At 37.7% G+C, this 15,332-nt stretch overlaps 1 protein-coding gene across 2 annotated transcripts; it reads right to left on the bottom strand.

Moving 5' to 3' along the window:
- Window positions 1-4,173: 4,173 nt before the first annotated feature.
- Window positions 4,174-15,020, bottom strand: LOC129377766 (uncharacterized). 2 transcript variants are annotated; one of them, XM_055057911.1, is made up of 17 exons: window positions 14,992-15,020; window positions 14,208-14,259; window positions 14,016-14,042; window positions 13,397-13,573; window positions 13,174-13,322; window positions 12,992-13,081; window positions 11,757-11,823; window positions 11,211-11,377; window positions 10,067-10,157; window positions 9,202-9,237; window positions 8,937-9,113; window positions 8,424-8,578; window positions 8,254-8,343; window positions 7,033-7,080; window positions 6,870-6,951; window positions 6,603-6,766; window positions 4,174-4,971 (listed from the first exon to the last, which is right to left on the bottom strand). In XM_055057911.1, exons 2-17 carry the CDS (start codon window positions 14,257-14,259, stop codon window positions 4,759-4,761), a joined length of 1,785 nt encoding a protein of 594 aa, XP_054913886.1. In that variant the 5' UTR covers window positions 14,992-15,020; the 3' UTR covers window positions 4,174-4,758. The 2 variants fall into 2 exon arrangements, with proteins under 2 accessions (XP_054913886.1, XP_054913885.1); XM_055057910.1 differs by lacking the exon at window positions 14,992-15,020 and adding an exon at window positions 14,395-14,474.
- Window positions 15,021-15,332: the final 312 nt, after the last annotated feature.

Raw genomic sequence — 15,332 nt, 5'->3', positions numbered from 1 at the left:
GCTGCAAATTAGAAAAGCACGGCAGTATTTTCACGTGTGTGTATTATTGCAGACGTACACTCTAAAACAACATCTTTAATTTACGATAAATTACAGTTTTTGTTTTCTATGAAGGGGGTCCACATCATTTTACCCGACAAATATGGTAAAATTTATACGACAATACCATAAAACCTATTTATGGTAAAATTTTATCATATTTTACCATAAATACAGTAAAATTCTGGCAACCACATAATTTTACTGTATGAATACAGGAACCCTAAGTTGGTATTTATACTGTAAACTTTTACTGAATTTTACCGTAAACTCTAAAATTCTGGCAACAACAGAGTTTAAAGTATAAGTATTTACAGTGCAAATACAGAAACCCTGAACTGTATTTTTCCTTAAATACGGTAAAATTGGGCAAGCAGAGATGCTGGTCTTTACCGTAATTTAGAGATTTTTTTATTTTTTTTTAGTTTAGATGACAAACACAACTTCCCGAATTTGTTCTAAATTTAGACCAGCAGCAACGGATCCACCTCCTGATTCACTCCACGTCTCAGAGCAGGAAGGAGCAAAAACCTCAGCTTGTGATGCACAGATATAAAAACAAAAGCAAGACCAAAATAAAAGAGATGCTTCTAAGAAAAACAAACAACCTCCAAATGGTTCTTGAACATCGGAGTCTACTTTTGCCAAAGTCTGATGATTTGTTGCATGTTTCTGGCAGGACTTGCATGACTGATAATAACACTGGTGGATTAGTCTTTATCTTGGCATTAAATGTTTCTCCAGAAGGAACTTGACTTGTTGGTAATACTGTATTTGAAGAGGTTACTGTCATAAATATGATGTAACAGCAGTCATGACCAGGAATGTGTGCAACATGTTCACTGTAAATAATGACACTTTTAATGCAAAGTTGCACTAAAAGTTGCATTAAAAGTGTCAACATTTACCGAATTACACAACAGTCTTAAACATTCATGAAGACTAATTCATGTTCAGAACTTTGCATTTTATACTGTTAGTTTAGAAACCACTGATGTTGTGGTACCAAACTTCCATCCTTCTCAGGTCTTCTGGTTCTGGTTCTGGTTCTGGTCTGCATCTCCAGAACCAGAACCAAACATGAGGAAACAGCTTTCAGCTTCTGTGCATCACAAATCTGGAAAACACAGAAAACACAGAGTTCCTTTAACTCTGGACTAAAAGTTGCTTTTGAGTCATAATAAATGGCAAACTGGGCAACATTGACAAAATGTTGTTGGCTGTTATGTTTTGTGTTTTTATGTTGTAAAAAACTTTGAACTACAGAAAAGTGTGACACAAGTAAACTTGATTGATTGATTGATTGATTGATTGATTGATTGATTGATTGATTGATTGATTGATTGATTGATTGATATGGAGTCATAAAACTCCATACCAACTGTTTCCTGGTTTTTTTTGCTCTATTTTCACATTGGAAATATCCTTACAATACGTCCACAGCTACCGAATTAAAGGGTAGAAACTGAAATTTACGCTTTTTCATAATAATAAAAACAAAAACAAAACTCTTCGTCTCCAGATGTTTTTCTGTTCCTTGAGTTTTTTATGAAGTTTGGAGGTAGCTCTTCTTTGGTGAGTAAAAACATTATTGTGCTCAACAAGAACAGGATGAAACTCCCAGTGTTTCATAATCGCCTCTTGCAGCGCATGTCTTCATGTTTGACAGGTTTCGCTACACGGTGATAATATTCTAAACATTTACAAAATAACACTGCAGACGGTGACAGAATAATCACATTCCTGTGAAACCTGTTTCACTGCAGGACAGCCGGGTCCGTTTTCATATGACGTCTTGAGCAGATATGTTTTTTCATGAACTGATGCTTTAGCTTTTCTACATCAAATTTCATTTTCAAACTTGATCTGGATTCACGCTGAGACTAAACATTGAATATTTTCATGGTTTGCTGTTTTCAGAACAGCAAACCAACCGAACAGGAACCGAACAGGACTGGGTTCTCTGCTGATTAAATAAGATAATCAGTTGTACTTAATTTTATTGAGGAGTATCAGAGTGAATAGAAATAAATTGCAGAGGCATTTAAAATACCAAATTTTCACTTTATCTACAATTATGAACAACTTTGTGCTTGTGCGTTGCATGAACTGTCAGTAAGTTACTCTTTATCGTATTTGCTCGACCCTGATTGTCCCACAGATGCATAAACTGCAGCACCTCTGCATGCAGACTGTTTCTATGTCTCACTCTCAGCAGCCCGGTGAATTTCAGCGTAGAACTGTGACAGGATGTCATTTCCTGGTTTCCTAAATATTCCACAGTCACAGTTATAAGAAAGTGGGAGCAACTCATCCACCAAGGGGTTTGCTGCAGTGAACCCTCTGCAGTCAGACTGTAGACGAGCGGAGAGAAGAGACTCCTTGTTCTTCAAACTCTTCCACCGTCTCCTGCATATTTTGCCTAAATAAATGTTTATTTAATGTTTGGAAATGTCACTCAACGTTTCTGGTGGATGGATTTGGATGCTTAGGTTGCGGGGGCAATATTTTCAAATAGTAAAAGTTATAAGTTACAATAAACCTTCCTTAAGAACAAATATAAAATATAAAATAGCATCTTCCTGTGTCTTATCTCGTTATGCAGTCATTACTAAACAACTACATAAAAATTGAATAAGAAAATATATAAAACATGTGTAAATAATTGTATATTTAAAGATGAGAATGCGAGATTTATGTAATGTAAGTTGAAGAGTATAAAAGGGGTGAGAACTCATTAGATCTTGTATTTTAAAACGGATCATATAAAATTGCATGTCAATTGGGCACGATAATTTGTTTTAATCTTAATTTTTTTTCTTATTATTCTTTCTTGCTTTTACTTTTGTCTGTTCAAAATAAACAAACAAATCAAAAACGCTCGAAAAGCTTCAAATCGTGCAGAGCTTGACGCGCAACACGCAAAACGGTCGGCCCTGTTGCTCGAAACGTGTTTGGTGTGAACGCACCATAAGAGCGAGGCCTTCTCGTCCCACATCAGTAGGTGACCTCACAAAGAAAAACCCCAGAAACAATCCTGAACCTTGAGGACAGACTTCCCAGAAGAGATCATAGATTTAAAAAATATAGCTTTTTTCCACATATTTTTCCACATACAATGGTACATATTGTTTTCATGCTAAGGATAAACCAGCCGAACAGGAAAAGTTCTCACAAAATGAGTCATAAGTGAAAAGATATTTCACACAGTAAACTGATTTAAACACTGTCTGACAGGCTTCAAGAAGCATTTCTCTATCCAACAACACACCTATTTGAGGTCTAAACTTGCTTATCAGGAATGTTCAGGGAAACCAATTAACCCAACAGTTGTGTTTCTAGAGCATCCTAAGAGAACATGCATGCAGGAAGTTTGGTTTTGTGTTTCCTTTCGTAAGGATATTTGAGAACGTTGAGCATAAAAAAAGCATAAAACTATTTTGTGTTTTCTTTTGTAAGGACATTTGAGAACGTTGAGCATAAAAAAGCATAAAACTGGAGCATCCTAAGAGAACATGCATGCAGGAAGTTTGTTTCCTTCTGCAGGGACATTTCAGAAAGTTAAGCATAAAATAGTTTAATACTGGATGGAAATCTTCTAACATTTACATACCATTTGGGTTTTACTGCAAACAGGTTTTGGATCAGATTCCAACAAACTCTAAATGAACCTATTGCACACTGTAAAACATTTGAAGTTGGTTTAACTTGAAAATGAAAGCCCACCTCCTGCCTGGAAAATACGAGTTAATTCAACAAGAAAATTATTTTGGTTTTAACTCAGAAATTAAAGTTCATGAAGTTGATTTAACAACAGGAGACAAGTTGTCTAAACATTGTTTTAAAGTGAATCTTGAATTGAGAGTTTTAACTTAATGCTGCAATTTAAATCAAATAATTATGTCAAAATATGCAAGAAAAAAAAAACTACCCTCACCCAGTTAAGGGTACAAAAACATGCTGCTAAGCATTCTGGGAAATAGTTCCAGCTCTGTTTCTTATTTCAGTTTTATGGGTGATGACCTAAAAACTCTGTTTATTCAACTCGCAATAAAAAGTTCATCTAAAACACCAAATTTATTTAATTAGAAGAGAAGAAGATTGTAGACTAAACTACTAAATGCGGCTCCAATGTTTCAGTGTGTTTTTTTATTTATTGGTTTTCTGTTTTTTTGTCTTAGATTTTAAAATATCACCATCAGGTTTGTAATGGAAATAAATCTGAAGCGCACATTTCACCCTGAAGGGCTTTATGCTCTTAAATATTCTGTTCTCATAACAAACCTTACCTCTGAGTACCTTTATGACAATAAATTATGCTAAAGAATCCCATAGTGTCATAGATTCTAAAAAAACATTTACATTAATTGCTATAATACATCATGCTATTTCAAAAAGTAACAAAAAAAGAGCAATTTTTCCTCCCTGGTTTTAACAGAAACATCAAAAATCACAAAAAAAGTATTTTTTAAAATCTGTTTTGTTAATTTTATATTTATCAATAATGAAATTATTTGAAACAAAGATACATGAGGCAGAATCTGTATTACATACTGAAACAGCAAAATCATAAATATAAATTGTAGACATGCAGACATAACTAAACAGATTTAAAATCACCTCTCAGGCTTTTACATCACTGATGAAATTTGGTTTTGCAAGCAGATAATCTTTCAGGAATAATTCACATATTTAACTCTGTTTTTCCACGAGCGGACCTTAAGAGAAGAGAACGCAGAGACACGGCAGCAGCAGCAGCTGCAGGTAAACCCAGACGGGTCCAGTTCCCGGTCCAGTTCCCGGTCCAGTTCCCGGTCCAGTTCCCGGTCCAGGCCTGGAGGCTGCAGCCGTGGTGTAGATCTTCCTGGAACGAAGAGCCTGACCTGGCCGGAAGACGTTGTGATGTCCTGCATTCTCCGGGAACATCGCCATCTGATGGAGTTAAACGTCACGTTGACACATCAGTAGTGAAGACGTTCAGTCAGGAAAGGAAGAGACGAATATTTTATTCTAATTGATGATTTTTAAAAAACGTTTCTGATTACGAGCAAAAGCAAGGACATTTCCAGATCTTTGTTGTTCCAGAATATAATGAAGCCACAGGATATTATAGAGGCAAAACAGATTTTTATGATGAAGCAACCAGCATCAGGGACATTTGAGAATCCCGTAAAGGACATGGGGAAAAATCTCTTGCAATAATGTACTGATCAGTTCATGCGGTATAATTTAATACTGAAAGTCTTTCCTGAGATGCACCGTACTTTCTGCTTTAACATGGTTTTCATAAGGTTTGTGAGATATCTGGAGTTTTATTTTTTTTCTCTAGAATATAAACGCACCAGAAAGCGATGTGCAAAACGTAAAACAGGTCAAACATGGGAGTCTCGTCTCTTTCATCCCTTCCAAGATGTAAACGGAAACTTTACATGAGAAGGAAAGAAAGAAAACATCCAAACTATTTCTGACAGTTTTGATTCTGTCCTTTTTGTTGCTGGTGATCTGAATAGTTGAGATCATTTTCATGCAGTTTCATCTCAACCTTAGAATATATGAACATTTTTTCAACAATGTTCTTTTTCATATATTTGACATCTAATTTTAAATTTGTAGCTGCATACAAGAGAGACCAGGATGTATCTGCTTATTGGAAAGAAAATATTTTTGGGGTAATTTGGGAAAAACTTTTCTTTTGCCATCCCTGATATAAGTTTTAAAACTAATTTGTTTGTCTGCTAGCGAACCAAACATATACCAACCAAATATAAAAATGACCAGAGATTAGATCTAACGTGTCTTTGTGCAGGTTTGATGACAATCAGTCACATGGGAGATTAATCAGTAAGTTTTCATCACATGATAACGATAACATCTGTCCTGACAACTAAACCAGGGAGACACACAGATTTTACTTCCCGGCTCATTCTTAGTGCCATTTAAAGGGCTAAATTTTAGTTTTCTAAATACTGACATAAAGATTTAAACCAAACACATACACCAGCGGATTTAAAACAAGGTGTGCTTCTAAAGTAATCTGTGACCCTGTGATTTGGATCAGTTTTATCTTTGCCTTTTGAGAATGCGCCACGTGTCATAAGAACGCCGCCGCCGCTGCCGCCTCCACCATTCTTTACTGACACCATCAATGTGCAGGTGTTTAACTGCCTTTTGTCTGAGGAGTGACTCATCTGATCACATTACTTCAGCTGCATTTGCACATTCCTTTAAAGTTCAACATACATCAGGCTGGCATGTTTCAGGCTTAATCACATTCAAAGCTCTCATGTGACCAGGGATAAACTTCTATCTTATAGTGTTTTACAGGAAAACTGCATCTCCTTGTAACACTTCTGACTCCTCTGTTGTTTTGTGTTTGTTGTTCTTCCCAGCAGCATCCAGCGGGTCAAAAGGGATAAAAAAAAAATCAGATCTATTTCTGAATAATGCCTTAAATTGAATATTTTGGTTTGTTTCAGCTGCTTAAACCTTCGTTAAACCAAATTATTTCCCCATGTTTCTAGTGTTTGAGGTGTCAGACGTTGGGGGTGATGAGTGAAACATACCAGGTGTCGGTCCACTTTAACTGGTTCTTTAAAGACTGTCCAAACTACGGCTTCGTTGCAGGAAGGAGTGGTGAGGGAGCCGCTGTAGCGGAAATAGGATTCACGGTTCACGTTGCCAAGCAAGCCGTCGATCGAAATCTCATCTGTGACTTCGACTTCTGACTCTGTTTCAGACGCAACAGAGTCATCAGATGATGATTGTATTAGGTAAACAGTATAATGTATTTTTGCTGCTTTCATTATGTAACGAGGTCAGATTTCGCTCACCGAGGTCTTTGATACCCGACAGGTAACGAGTCAGAGTTTTCCAGGCTTCCATGTTGGAGGCAGAACTCGACGTGGGCGACGCCTAAACCGAAAAATGAGACAAATATTTCCTCTTATGACAGAATGACTGAAATATATAATAATAATAATAATAATGCCTTACTGTTTCTGCAGGACCTGAGGAGGATGTGCTTTTAGTAGATTCTGCAACCTGGAGATGGATATGGAGAAAGTTTATTTAGCATAAAGCAGAAAACATAGAATGTCAACCGAACATCTTATCCTCAGAAACAGACAATTTATTTTAACTTTATGTCTCATAAAGAAATCTGGTAAAATCAAACTTGGCTTTAACAAAATATATTCCTAAAATGATTATATAATTACTCTACAATGAATGTGTCGTTTCATCTTTGCTGCTTCCTGCACTGGATATCAGATAACTGGGAAAACGGCGTGCAGCGAATCCGATGGGGGTCAGACAAGTTGTTCTGACTGTCTCATGATTTACGCTTACGGCTGACAGTCGTGTCATTTTGTCTCAGATTACAGGCATTTCTGAGAGGAAATTCTGACTGCATGTATATGTGGGTCCCAAACAGGTTTGGTGAGGTTAGATCTCAAATGGGACCCAAAACATACACTGTAAAACATTTAAAACTGGTTTAACTTGAAAATGAAAATCCACCTGCTGCCTTGAAAATGCAATTTAATTCAACAAGAAAATTGTTTTGGTTTTAACTCAGAAATTAAAGTTCAGGAAGTTGATTTAACAATTAGACATAAGTTGCTTAAACATTGTTTTTATGTTAATTAATCTTGAATTGAGAGTTTTGACTTAATGCTGCACTTTAAACCAAATAATTATTTCACAATATGCAAGAAAAAAACTGACCTCAATCAGTTAAAGAGACGCATTTCTCTATTATTTTACTCACAATATAAAGTTTAAATAACTAATTTTGCTGTAGGATAAATTAAATTCTAGTTTTAAATCCCATGAACCAAATTTCTGATCTGATCATGAATTTTATTAAACATCTCAATAATTTCAGCTCAGAAACATTTAGTGTGATCAGGACTTTAAAATAAACATTTGGCTTAATAATGTAACGCACTTCCATCTCAGGAGACAGAAACACGCCGCTGAGCATTCTGGGAAATAGTTCCCATTCTTTTTCTCCTTTCAGTTTTTTAAGTGCTAATCTAAACACTTCAGTTTATTCAACTCTTAATAAAAAAGTTAACACAACATTTTATTAAAAACTCACACACTTGGGTTCAAAATTTAAAACTCACTAAAAAAATTTTTGACTTATAGGGTAAAGATAGTAGACACAACTAAATGTGGCCTAAATGTTTTACAGTGCATGTCAGTCTTTACCTCGATGAAAAACCCCAGCACTGCCAGGCCATCAGGAGTCTTTAGACCCTCTTCCATTGTCAAATTCTTCCTCTTGCTCACGATGTGCATCTGCACAAAACAAACCATTTACAGGATAAAACAGCCATAAAACAAACTCTTGTCTGTGTAACACGGCGGTGAATTGCCACCTCCATAGGGTATCGTTTCTTATCCACGGTGTGCTCTGACCCCTCAGAATCGGCGGAGTGGGCTCCCCAGTGGAAGTGGAACTGGAGAGTTGAGTAGAAGTCATCCAACCCCCCTCCTGACACCTCCACCAAATCGTCCTTCAACACGCACAGCACTGTTAAAAACAACAAATGCTGTACCAGGATATTTGTAGAAACTAGACAAAAACTAGACTTGGTAAGATTTAGAGTTTTTGCAGTGTAGCATAAATCTGAAATAGTCGAACTTGGAGGCTAAAACATACAGCGATTATGAGAGAAGCTGGTTTCTCCCGCTGTAATTGTTATGCTTCATGGACATTTGATCATCCACTGTCCTGCAGGTCTGAGAAGCAAACCTGGATCAGCTGAATGGCCTTTTCCAAATTTAAAAGCTCGTTGAAGAGGAGATTCAACCTTTTGATGTTCTGCAGCCGGGATGCATCTAAAACCTGCAGGGCAGCAACTACGTCTAAAACACAGAACAATCCAAACCTGTGTGGCCTTTATTGATGATAGACTTTATGGCATGCTTGTTGTCGAAATGAGTAAAGTTGAAGGAACTGAGACTTCTGTTCTCCACGGCGCTCTCGGTGCTGATGTCGACGGGTGACTGGCTTTCACCATCGCAGTGGGAGCCGGGCAGTTCAGACCAATGAGACGGAGCGTAATCTGGAGTCAGAAAGCATCAAAAACAACCTGAATGTCAGTCAGATCAGGATTATAATATCAAACTATATTTCACATGGTTGATACATACTACAGTGGTTGTGATAGCACCACAGATGAGAAGAAACTGGAAAGAAAACAGACATATTTAATCAGAACAATAATAACAATCAAAGACCGAAAGATTACAGCATATATTTTTATCTTTAAAGTAAAAATTTCAGACTTTTCAGCTCAATTTAGAAGAAAGATTTAGCTTGTAATAGAGATATTGACTGCTTGGTGAACAACAAGACTTTGGATCCTGTGAAATATTCAATCACTATTTTAGGTAAAATTGGTACAATGTTGAGAGATTAGACGTCGTCTTCTGTCACAGTTTATTCATTTTCATCTTCTTCTCTGTCCCTGTTGTGTTGCTGATGTATTTTGTTGTGTCATGATCTAAACTGCCTGCTAATTTGCTAGCAGGAAGTTTTGCTATGGTGGTTAACTCCTCAAAAATGAACTAAATCTATAAGTGTCTTCATAAATGTTTCTTTTCTAACTTTCTGCAAAGGCCCAGCTAGCCAGGTTGTATGGAAACTAGACAAGAAAGTTGCCATTCGGCCTTTTATTTCTTTTATACCCTCAACACAGCGAAAGTTTCTATGGATTATTTAACACTAACAAAGAACTGCAGTAAATACTTACTTCTTCATTATTTTTCTGTTTAGTTCTTTTATCCTTACGATTAGCGACACAAATTAGCATCACTGCATCTTCAGCTGTGACTGAGGCCTCCAGTTTCACCTTCCAGCAGATTTTACCCTCATTCATCTGTTTGAGTTGATCACATTGAATGTATTCCTTTCACTTTGTGTTGTTTTGTGCAATACTGCTGTGTAATATTGACACTGAAATTGTCCTGAACTTCATGCTAACTGCCCTTGACATGCTGGAACAGTTTGGTTTACCTGCGGGGGAGGCAGTGATGATTCGTTCGTTAAGAGGTTGGATCGGACGGTAGTTTGGTGCGATGCTATTCTCAGAGGAAAAATGCAGAAGCTGAAAACACAATAGGCTACTTTATTACAGATTCAACCATATATACAGTAATAAGCAGGTTTTGTGTTTATTTGGCGTTATTTTACTGCAATAAACCGTTAAATGGAGCCGATCCAAACTCCATATATAGTTCAAGTCGAGTCAAATCAAGTTTCAATTTCACATAATCCAGAAACAAGGCAGTTCAAAGAGCTTCACATGATAAAAACAACCAACTGCAGCTCACATCTGAAGCAAACTAACTAAAATATGTTTTTACCGCCCCTATTTTCTATAACATCGTGGGTGGTGACAAAATAAACACTTTGTTTCTCACTCACATAATGGCTTTTTCTGCAACGTGCCGACCCAATCTTATGGAAATAACAGGACGAGATCAGAACACCCTCACAAACTAGACGTTTTAAAAGAGTAAAAGTACTGTAGTTTTCTCTCCACTGCACAGCTGCAGTGAATTAAAATGATAGACTTCTGCAGAGGTTGCTGTTTAAAGGCGTTTCGCCTGATGACAGCGAGCCGCAGCCGTCTTCCTTTCTGCTCTCGCTCAACGCTTTAACCTGTTTTTTCTCTTCTCACTTTAATATATTTAGCACAACAAACCACAGCCTAAAGTATGAGCAACTTTTAAATCAAAGCGTCATCATCGTGTCAGTTGGATCAGATGAAGATCTTTATCAACCTCCAGCCAACACACAGACACAGATTTGCTTTGAGTTTTGCTGCAGTCACGTGTGGCGTGTGGCAAACCCTGATTAAGACGCGGGTAGGTACCAGTATGTCTGCTGGTCCTACCTGTATATCGCTGTATCTTATGACACTTGCTTGAATGCATCAGTGGATGCTGACATAAGAGATTTCCAACCACGGGTCACAGTGGGTCAGCTGTTTGGAATGACTAAGCCCTGCATGAAATGATACATATATGCAAAACCTGCTGTTCAGCACAATGTCTCCAACCTTAAACGACTGCAGGTTCATGTGAAATAAAACCTTTTGTCCTCTTTGTGGGCTCAGCACAACCCGAACCTCACCGGTTCTGGAAAGTCGCCTCACCAAATCTTTGTGAACTTTTATGGGCTCGTGGAAGAGCGTCCAGACGACAGCCTCTTCGCAGTGGGGTGTCGTCAGAGAGCCGTTGTATCGATAAAACTTTGTGCGATCCACGTTACCGATCAGATCATCAATAGTGATGTCGTCTACTTTCACACTAGAGCCCTCCTCTGTAAACAGAAGAAAGTCTAATTTCAATCATACTTAAGAATAATATACAATATAAAGTACAACAAAAAATACCAACTGAATTAAAAGCAACAGCAAATGGATTTAAAACCCATCTGAGCTCAAAGTGAAATAGTTCTTTTAACTGTGACATTGTGTAATTTGCCGCGTCATGTTTTGAATAAACTGCTGACACTAAACATTGAGATCATGCAGGAAAGTTGTTTCTCCCTGTGGTAATTGCTGCTGGTTTTATTTGTGGTGTCTTTCTTGCTTCCTGTTGATAAAAACACAGTCAACACTTTCCACTTCAGACTCTCCCATTGTTCCCATTGGTAACAATATTTCAACAGAGGAATTTAAGTGGAGCGAAAAACTTACCTGTGATGCTTTTCAGGTAGGATGTGAGTTTTTTCCACGGCCAAGATAAGTTCTCATCTTCTGTTGCCTTTAGGAATAAATCATTCAGCGTCAAATATGTACAATAAAATACACACTGTTTTCACATTAGCATTTAGACATGGAGGCAGTTAGATGTATGTTCTCGGAGACCCCACCACAGTTCTTGTGATATTTTATAAAAGAATTCAGTGAATCTAAAAAAATGAGGGGCTTAAATATTGACCTTGTAGCTACAAGCCCAGATTAGCAGTACTGTTTTATACGTGATGAACTTGAAGGGGATCCAGCTCATTCTGCATTTCTGGGGCAAACTTTGGAAATATCTAGAAAGTGTGCTTAAGAGTGAATCAACCAGGCGCGACGTCACTGGATTATGTTTGACTGAAATATATGTTGCACAATCCTCAAACTAGCATGAACCAAACTGGAGACGATTTGTGCCTCTGGTAAGGCATCGACCAGCAGAGGAGAGGACGGTTTGCTACGTCAGAACTTAGGCTGCGTTCACACTGTGGCATGAAGTGAACCAGTTCCGATTTCCATTTGTTTTTCGTGATGCAACCTTCATCTGATCTTTTCCTGACAGTCTGAACAACACAAGTCAGATTTATTTGATATCTGATACATATTCGATTCAAATGTCTCCTAACCACCAGAAAGTCTGAAAGTCACGATACTCAACAAATGTCCTTAATCTGCGATCTGATTCACGCAAGCGAGAAGAAAAACAACAGCCATGTTGGACGATAATGAGGATTAAGTTGTTAATTTGTTGGACAACAACTTCAAAATCAAAAGCCATGCTCCACCGTTAGCATCCACGTTTTCCCCTGCAAACACAATGAGCACGCTCTCTATCTGGGACCTTATTGCGCCCTCTACTGTGCATGCAGGACACAGCAGGTCGTTTGCAGGTCACACTGGGCATCACATCCAAGTCGCTTATTTTTGGAAGTGGGAACGACCGCAGTAAAAAAAATCTGATTGGATTTGAGTTACTAAAGACTGCAGTGTGAACGCAGCTTTATTTGGCTAAAGTGTTTCCATCTCTGCTATAACGCTTTCAGAGAGCCAGTATCATAGTGAAGCCTTCAGATTGGGATGCAGCTCAAGCTCATTCGTGGTACGGAGGTGGAAACCCTGTTCAGTATGTTTCTCAAGTTAGATGAGGAAAATTTGTCAAAGGAGTAAACTGGAAAAAGTTTATAACTCACCTCAATAAAAAACCCAAGAACAGCAAGTCCATCTGTAAGACTCAGAGACTCATTCAGGGGAACTCCTTTTTTTGCAGCGACTATGTGCATCTGCAGATACAAAGACAAAAACGCTTCGGTAAGCAAAAGATGCTCAATCAGATGAACCATTAGAAAACTGGAAGGATGTTTAAAAACTTCACCTCCATTGGATAACGGTGGCCATTTAAAGCGTGTTCAGACCCTGACTGGTTTGTTACATCCCAGTGGAAATGAAACTGCAGTACAGAATATTCACCATCCAGTCCACCGCCACTCACTTCCACTTCATTCGCTTCAATGTCACATTGCACTGAAGAAAAGATGGAGAAAATGAAACGGCTCAAATCGAGTTGAGCATGTTTTGAATACTGTCCAGTTTTGTACCTGAATGTCCGTTATTGTTGATATTCTTGATGGTGTTTTGAGAGGAGAAATTAACAAAGTTGAAATCATTCAACTTTGTGTCAATCGTAACGCTGCTGGTGACAATATCAATTGGAGATTGTTTTGTTTCTCCACAGTGAGATCCATCCAGGGCTTCCCAATGCTCTGGAGTGTGACCTGGAACAGATCCAGATGCTTTTAGTCCTGTGAGAGCCTGGAAACCCGCAAATATGACGGACAGAAGCGGGCAGAACCATACTGACGTCAGACCACTTCAACGTGAGATAAGCAGAAATGATGGTATTTTAAGCACAAATAACAAAAAACTACAAAATTAGGCAAAAGAAAATGTCTTCAAAACAGTTTCTTTCAATAAAACACTAACAAAAACTGCAGGTGTTTGTCTGAGTCGGGTGAATTTCAGATTAAAACATGTTTGTTTCTCATTCAGGGGGCAGAATATACAGAAATTTTACTCAAGTATGAGTAGAAATACTTCATAATAAAATTACTTAAGTATAAGTAAAAAGAGGTTTTTTCCAAAAGGTTACTCATGTAAATGTAAGTAGTTACTATCCAATTCGGACAAAAAATATATCAGAAATAATAGTTTACTTACTACAACCATGGTAGCACCAGTCATTGGCTAAAACAGAGCAAGAGAAACATAAATGATGGAGTTTGAGTATTTAAATCTTAAATAAAATGCACGTAACTTTGAAATTGAAATCTGTATCTGATTAAAAACTTAATATTTTGCCAATAAATGCTTCGACTGGCACAGGAAGTGGAAACAAGCAAAAATACTCACATTTTACCAGAACCACCAAGGTCAGACCCAGCACCAACGTTAGGAGACGCATCTTCAAGTGAAGAAGAAGAAGAAATGTTTTAATTAATTATGGTTTAAAAAAGCAACTCCATCAGTTCTACCCAGAACAAGCCGAACACGTTCCCAGTCCTGTTGGGTTTTTTCAGAATGTGAGGCATTTGCTAACCTTCCTGCCGCAAACCAATTAGTCTTCTCAAATGTTGCATGAAATGATTGATTCAGCTCACAAATGAGCATTTATCCAACGCAAGGAAAGAGAAATGTTGCACCAGAATGAGCTGAGATAAATAAATATGCTGGCTCTGGGAGGGCCCCCTGCTGTGTATACAACACTGCATCATGATGGAGACACAAACAGCTGTTCTCTAAATGGACCTGATCAGAACAAACCAATCACATGTCCTAATTTAACGCAGCGCGTTCAGAAGGAATCTGAAGCTCTGATTTTCTTTACTTCTTTGCTGATCTGCAGCCAAAATTAACAATATTGTATTTGTCTCTTTACATAAATCACAACTTAACTGATACACAATGATTTTATCTTCCACCTGACGAGAAATGAACAAACACAAGAACTGGGTGGAAAACAGGTGAAAAGTCAGAGTCCGAAGAAAAATATGCGAAAAACTGAGGACGTAAAACATTACATCCAGAATCCGACTTTTCAGTCCAGAATCACTAAAGAACTGAAACCAACAGCAAATGATGCAAAATTGGAGAGTAGTAGGAGAAAGTGCAGTTATATACTAAACTGGCTGTATACCAGTAGACCAGGTGTCTGATTCCTCCTTTCCTCTTGGCCTGTGGAAGAAAATAGTTTTCACAGAAGAGCATTGAGACAAAACAGAAGAATTGACATCTGCTTCCAAATCAGTAAAAAAACATCTAAATCAATAAATAATCATGGATCTCGGCACCGATTAAGCATTTAATGTTCAGGGAAGTTTGCAAACCGAAACCACAGCAAATTACAGAAGCCACTGAAAAAAGTGCTGAATGCAGCTTGTGCATACAATCACAGTTTAGATAGAAATTTCTTTAAAGAGAAGTTACTCAACCGAAAAGAAAAGTTACATGTTTATGTGTTTTATATTTATAAGAGAG

Source organism: Poeciliopsis prolifica, unplaced genomic scaffold (genome assembly GCF_027474105.1).
Source record: "Poeciliopsis prolifica strain line A6 unplaced genomic scaffold, Auburn_PproV2 SCAFFOLD049, whole genome shotgun sequence".
Classification (NCBI taxonomy): Eukaryota; Metazoa; Chordata; class Actinopteri; order Cyprinodontiformes; family Poeciliidae; genus Poeciliopsis; species Poeciliopsis prolifica.
The sequence above is the reverse complement of the archived record's forward strand: the minus strand, read 5'-3'. Positions and strand labels throughout refer to the sequence as shown.